General features: G+C 45.4%; 1 protein-coding gene across 2 annotated transcripts in view; it reads right to left on the bottom strand.

Annotated features, from left to right (window-relative positions):
• Nucleotides 1-1,798: 1,798 nt before the first annotated feature.
• SMC1B (structural maintenance of chromosomes 1B) overlaps nt 1,799-7,104 on the bottom strand; it is a 71,829-nt gene continuing 66,523 nt past the window's right edge. For both annotated transcript variants that reach the window (XM_026017397.2, XM_072742998.1), the window contains 3 exons: nt 6,188-6,257; nt 3,540-3,650; nt 1,799-2,312 (listed from right to left, as the gene is read on the bottom strand). In XM_026017397.2, coding sequence (XP_025873182.2) covers nt 2,211-2,312; nt 3,540-3,650; nt 6,188-6,257 — 283 coding nt within the window. In that variant the 3' untranslated portion in view covers nt 1,799-2,210. The remainder of the gene's footprint in view (nt 2,313-3,539; nt 3,651-6,187; nt 6,258-7,104) is intronic.

The raw sequence follows: 7,104 nt of genomic DNA, 5'->3' as shown, positions 1-7,104 counted from the left end.
TACTTGAATGTGTGTGAATTTTTTAAAAAGCAAGTATTTGAATTTGTTGGTTTTTTAAAGACACGTTTACAAAGTGCAATCAGCGATGAATGTTTGCATCTGAAAGTTGGTTAGACGCAGGGCAGACAAGCATGAAAAGTGATGTGGAACAGGATGATACTGGAGACACAGAAGTAGCTCAAGATGAGCGCTGAGTGCCATGCTGAAGGATCTGAGGGCTTCTTGCTGTAATGAATGGGTATATGTAGTCAGTTCTGCTAATGCTTATATTAAGATGCAAATGCATTCCAACATGATTGATCTGTTCGAAAAAATTCGAGCATCACTCATTTGTGTATAATTTCATCACTGAGAAACACTGGCTCAGGGTGATTACAGGATGGCCCTGTAGTAGCGCCCCGCCCGCACATTCCCCATCGTCTGGTGGTTTGCAGGAATGGGGGTGCATCGTGCTCTAACAAAACAGACTGTACTTTGAGGGATCACTGAGTGAGAATGGCCCAGGCAGCGATAAGGGACTGACTGCCCTGAGCTCATGTGGCACTCCAGGGACATTTCAGCGTGATGTTGATGGTTTCCAAGGCAGAGAAAGTCCGTGATTTATAAGTTATTCTGGTGTTTTCTTAAAAAGGGAGCAAGCAGGGATCCCTGGGTGGCGCAGTGGTTTGGCGCCTGCCTTTGGCCCAGGGCGTGATCCTGGAGATCCGGGATCGAATCCCACGTCGGGCTCCCGGTGCATGGAGCCTGCTTCTCCCTCTGCCTATGTCTCTGCCTCTCTCTCTCTCTCTCTCTGTGACTGTCATAAATAAATAAAAGAAAAAAAATTAAAAAAAAAAAGGAACAAGTAGAGTGGCTTCTGCTGACTAGTTGATAGAGATTGGCTGGGTGAGGGCAGGAAGCGTCTCTGTGACTTCAGTCTACTTCTTGGGTGTGGAGTGCACTTTGTTTACGTGCAGTGAGTGGTGTTCACAAGTGATTGCATTACTTCAGGAGGCTGCTCCCCAGTTAGCACTTGGGTCTAGACCTTTTTTTTTTTTTTTTAAGGTTTTATTTATTTATTCATGAGAGACACAGAGAGAGGCAGAGACACAGGCAGAGGGAGAAGCAGGCTCCCTGCTAGGAGCCCGATATGGGACTCGATTCTGGGACTCCAGGATCACACCCTGACCTGAAGGCAGGCACTTAACCACTGAGCCACCCAGGCATCCCCAGCCCTCCCCAGTCCTGTCTTCAATGGAAGACCCTCGGCACCTTAGAATTTTTTTATTCCATATTTTGTTGCTTTAATTTTTTTTAAATGTTTATATGCTTACAAACTCTTGTGTCAAGGGGTGACTTTCGGTAGATTGCAGTGAGGGAGCTACTCTGTCAGGTACAATTTTTTTTTTTTTTAAAGATTTTATCTATGAGAGAGAGAGAGAGAGAGGCAAAGACACAGGTAGAGGGAGAAGTAGGCTCCTCACAGGGAGCCCGCTGTGGGACTCGATCCCCAGACCCAGGATCATGCCCTAAGCTGAAGCAGACGCTCAATCACTGAGCTACCCAGGCATCTCTGTTAGGTATGAAATTTTACTCCATTTTGAAAATAGAAATGAAGTGTTATTGAAAACACTGCAACTTTCTTTCCTCCCCATAAAATATATGTAAGTGGAGAAGTCAGTTGTTACTTGGGAAAGCTTATGTTCTTCGATACTTCCTTAACAGAAATTACACAGAGAAATCTAGATTTCATTGAAGCAGACATAACTCAGTTTCACCCTAAAATTTTTTTTGTCTGTAAAATTATAGATTGGAGACATTTGAAATTAGAATATTCTTTATTGATATTTTCAATATTGACATCAGTTCCTCTGAAATAACTTCCCATAAAACCGGGGTTCAATGCCGTGTAAGTAGTATACTTGAGACCCAAGAATTTTCCTTAAAGATTAAACGTACAAGGCAAGAAAGACCTGAATGAAAAAAAATGCAGAATTCAACATTTTTCTGACTGGCTTTCAAAATGGCAGTTAAGATTATGGTACAAAATTGTACCTGCCACACTAACTCTGGGGAAACTTGACCTATGGGGAAGGGGCCCAAACTGGGACGGAAGCCAGCTCCAGCGCCTGGCCACTCAACTGCTTCCGCACTTTGTTGTTCAAGAGCAAGGACTGAGGGGTGATCCTGACCTGCCTGACTGTCCTGTTGGCTCAGAGTCATGCGAGGTCTTAACGTGACTCGTGGTTTCTTTTGCTGTTTTCTCGGTCTTCGGTGTCTGGATACTGGGAAAGATCCAGGGTCAAAACTCTGCTGAACATGCAGTCATCATGCTGAAAAGAGAGGAGACAGCCAAAAGTCAGCTCTCTGCTTAGGGACGGTGTCCTCAAATATCTTGGGTCACTAGGGAACCTGGATCCACACTTAAAACAGGGGCCACTTGTGTCCAGTTACATCAACCTCACATCTGTGTGTTCCCTGGTGGAAGGTAGGAGCAAAGGTTCGGCTTTGAGCAAAGGCCTGCTGAGGCCAACAACACAGGACGAGTTCTGACAGCAGGTACAGGTGTCCCATTGGCATGGGACAATTGGCAAGGACATGTGCGCTGCAGCAGGAGAAGGTGCTTGCTCTGCTCTGCCCTGCGGTCGCCATGGAGAAGGCGCCCACATCCTCATGCACCACAGGCTTCACTGAGGGACCTGTGCTCACCACACTTCTGTTCATTTCTCCCTCCCCTCACTCCCTGATCCAGAAGCCCTGAACCCCTTTTCCTTGTTTAGCCTGGAATGGTGTAGAAGCCCAAGTCCTAGCCAGCAGCTCTTGGGGTTACTCTTCACCAGGTGTGTCTGCGGTGTGCATGTGCGGTGTATGTGTTGGTAAGCTGCCTTTTGCCATTCTGATTTACAGAGTCCCAGCCAGAGAACCTAGCATGGGTAGAGGAAAAAGGTATTTTTTACTCTTCTACACTGGTATGACAATTTCCAGTGGCCCCCTAACATCTTTCCCTAACAGGAGTGGGAAGTTAATTTTTATCTTAGTTTAAACGAAAACTCAAGAAGTAAAGCCTAACTGTCCAAAACTGAATGATCTGAATTAGTTGCTCTATTCGTTAGCTCAGGTAAGTGTCATGAACAGGTTAAGAAAGGAGTGTTTGATCAGACGTAACTTAGAATTCAATTTCTTTTTTTCCTCTGGTCCTTTTTCAAAGGTAAATAGGTCCTTTAGTGCTACCCACATGCATTTGTTTTGCCTAAAGCATTCTAACATTACAAAAATATATAATATTCATAGTTAGTGGTATATGTTAGCAAGTACCTTAACAAAACTATCCTACTGTTCTGCAATTTTTGATTTGCTTTTTCACTTAAAACATATCTTAAAAATTTCTGTGTATTGCCATAGAAAAATAATGAGGTCTTAAAATCTTATTCTGTTTAAAAAATCATTTAAGTCTATATTAGTTAACTGAAGAAATCAAACTGTATCTCAATTCTACTGGTACTTATGGTTAGGTGTCAGGAGTCAACCGAGTGACTTCTCTCCCGGTCGCTGGTCCTCACCTCTGGATAGACGCCTATCAGCGCATCGGCTTTGGAATAGAACTCCTCTTTTAGGGAAATGATTATCATCTGAAACTGCTCTTGAGTCTGCTCTTTGATGTAACTTGAGACCTGGGGGAAATGAAAAGCCCATATTTCACCAGCAGGGAAAGGCCTCATTGCTGGCCCCGGGATGGTGACTGCCTGTCCCTGGGTCTGCCCCTTGTAGGTAATGAGGCACTGGGCTTTCTGGTAATTCAGTAAATCCATGATAACTGCAGAAATGGAAAGAACTCAGATTCCAAAATAATAGGTTAGTAAAAAATTGTAAATCTTATTAAATCTATCCTCTAAAACTTTAAGAATTTTTTTAAGAACAGAGCTTTTACTTAAGATACTGTCAAGTGAAAATGCAATCAGCTTTCATAACAAGATAAAAACTGTCGCTCATACACTACGTGAGGGCAAGAACAGACTGGTATTTAAACTTCCAACTTCTTGTTTTGCTAACTCAAAGCCAGAAGATGAAAAAATGGCAATTATGGTAATTGCCATTTTGTGGTAATTGTGGCCAAAAATGGTAATCCTAATCCATAGCATAATTATTTGGTTAGAGCTGAACTCTGTGGCTCCTTCAGGAAGCTCGAGTACAAGGCATGAGAATCCGAACAAAACAAGCTCTGGATAGAAATGGGTCTTGCTGAGCAGCCTCTACTCAGAACCCAGAAAAAGATGGAGATGAACTGAGCTACAGTTTCACAAGGTATCTGCTGACACTGCGTGTCTCCGAGGGGCTTGAAGTGCTCTTCATTTGCATCGTTCCAGACAATGCTGCCGCGCTAAGGATGCAGCTCTGGCAGCAGGCATGGCAGCAGGTGTGGCTGCGCCGCGTGGGGAGTAGTCCCTAGCTGACGTGTGCCATGGAGGGGAAACTGCTTTGGGCTGAGAGGGCTGAGCAGCAGACCCACGGCAGAAGGAACTCCATCTAGCGTTGGAAGCAATGGTAGCCACCAGGATGCAGGGCTAAAAGTCGTGGGGTGCTGACAGGAGTGGGAGACGAAGCAGAGGGATGCATCTGGCTTGGAGAGTTACCTACGGTAAGTGGGGGCACCCTGACCCTGGGAGGGAGTGGGAGCAACTTCCGAATTGCTCGTCCTACATGTCACACTCAGGGCAGTGGTGAGCATTTACAGGAGAGTAAATCTCAAGGGGAGACAAAGCTAAAAGGTTTTTAATACCTCAGATGGGTGTCACCAGGAGAGTCTTAAGTCTCTGGAGGCGACAGTGATATATCTAAATTTTGCTAGAAGACCCGGATACCTTAAGAGAAAAGCAGTCCACAAAAATACATACAACCTGGGTTCAAAGTGCCAGAATCACCTCTTCAGGGGAGGTTTCTCCAAATGAGTCAGGCCGTGGAGTCCAATCAGCTGATGCACACTGGCTGGCATTAAAGAGACAGATTTTCTGTTGTCCCCATGTTTTCCTCCACCTATTACCTTGAAGTCCGGCAGGTCACAGAAGGTGGCTCTTTGTTGTCCTCTACAAGGTTCAAGAATCTGGGGATCAGTTTTCTAAATTTTGTGACTGTGGAGCAGATATGCTGTCCTTATGCACATGGTGATGTGCAGAAAGCAGGGGCCTGGAGAAATCCGGGCTGGAGTACCCATCGGGAAGTGCTGGAGGAAGACACGCCTGGTTCCCCGCTGGAAGGCCCCTCAGCCCCAGCCCCTGACACTCCCTGCCTCTTAGACAGCTCATGGCAGGCTCTGCAGATTAAACCTGGCAGGTCAGATTCAGAGACTCAGACCCGGCTGCGGTGGCACCTGAACCCTAAAGACCACTGGGAGATGGACTCCCTAGCCAAGCTCACAAGACTAAGGTATATTGCAGGATGCCAGTTTACACTGCCTGGGATCAGAATCAGGAGTCTGATCCATCCAGCTCCAAAACAGCGCTGGCATGGCAATGGGACCATGATACAGAGTCTGTGGGCCAGAGCTATGGCTTCCCTCTGCAGCTGACTCATGCTGTCCTTTGGTCATGCTTCCACGGCTGACTCCATTCTCATGTCAGAAAGTCACAGTGGAGATGTGTGGCTTCAGTGTCGGTCCTTTCAGGGGGTTTGTATATCGATGCTTTCATCTTGAAGGCTGACCTTAACTTGAACTCCCAAGAGTCCAACTGTTTCCTTAGTTCCCTCATTGTCTCAAATACTGAAAATAGGATCATGTAGGAGTGCAATGATCAGGTAAGTTTCAGTAAATGAAGGGGGGTGGGCAGAAGTTTGAACTTTAATTCCTTTGGAATTTTGTTTAGAAATGTTTATTTTTGGACTTTATTAAACAACTGATTTGGTCCTATTTGCCACGGGGCCTACTGGTAACCCTCTAAGTCCCAGTATCTAGATCTGGGGAGAAGTTACCACTAGCAATGGTATGGACTCAGTAAAACTTGATTCCGTTTTGATTCCATAAGAATTCATCGAGGGTCCCTTAAACCTTGAATGAAAACTATTGCCCCTAATTTTTAGATATTTAACTCAGATTTGATTTTTAATCAGCAGTTATCAAACTGTGGGTGTTCAGGATAAACTGTCTTTCTGACCAGAATATGATCCTTGAATTGTAAACATTCTACTGGAAAATTAAAAGCAGAAAGAAACTTACCTTGCCAATGTTTGTGTTGTCCAGGGCTGCATCTACTTCATCTAAAACAAAGAATGGAGCAGGCCGAAAACTAGAAAAGAAATTACACTCAAGTTGCAGCTTTCTATTTGTTTTACAAGAGACCTGGAGAGGATTAAAAGTATTCAGAGTAAGTAAGCTACATCACCTTGGATGCTTCGCCTCAGTCACCAATGACCCCTACGATGCTAAGTCAAATGTGCAAGGCTCAGTCCGTGTCTCCCATAACTGATGCAGGTGGCATCTGGGGCTCCCCCGGCCTTTGGCTCTGATGTCAAGGATGACCATCTATTCCCCCAACCTGACCCACTGCTCCTTCCATCTCTTCCACCAACTTCTCTCAGTGCACTGCCGTTGAGGTGCAGTGCTTACATACTAATTAGCTCCCTTGGTGATTTCTTCTCCTCTCAGGGTTTGAATATGGTCTATGTTGGTGGCTCCCATGTCCAGCAGCTTACTCGAAAACTCCATGTAGAGGTCTAATAAATAGCTCAAGCTCATCCAAAATCCCACTCCTCACCTGCCTCTCCAGACCTATTCCCTCCTGGGTCTTCCCACCTGAGCTGATTAGGGGTCAATCCCTGCCTCCTCCTTCACACTCCACACCTTGTCTGCTCAGCTTCTGCTCTTGCCCTGGTCCAGCCCACCCTCCTCTCCCACCGTGATTGCTACAGTAGTTTTCTAGCCCTGTGCCTGCCACTGTTGCATAGAGGCTATTCACTACAGATGCCAGGCTCTCTCTGGCTTCCAGACCTTTGTACTTGCTGTTCCTCGTGTCTAGAACATTCTTCCCTTAGCTATCTGCATGACGTGCTCCCTTCATTCTTTCAAATCTTTGCTCAAACAGGCCTTCTTAGGTGACTCTTTAATATTGCAAATCCTTCCCAGCTACTTATGAT

Source organism: Vulpes vulpes, chromosome 16, assembly GCF_048418805.1.
Source record: "Vulpes vulpes isolate BD-2025 chromosome 16, VulVul3, whole genome shotgun sequence".
Taxonomy (NCBI): domain Eukaryota; kingdom Metazoa; phylum Chordata; class Mammalia; order Carnivora; family Canidae; genus Vulpes; species Vulpes vulpes.
The sequence above is the reverse complement of the archived record's forward strand: the minus strand, read 5'-3'. Positions and strand labels throughout refer to the sequence as shown.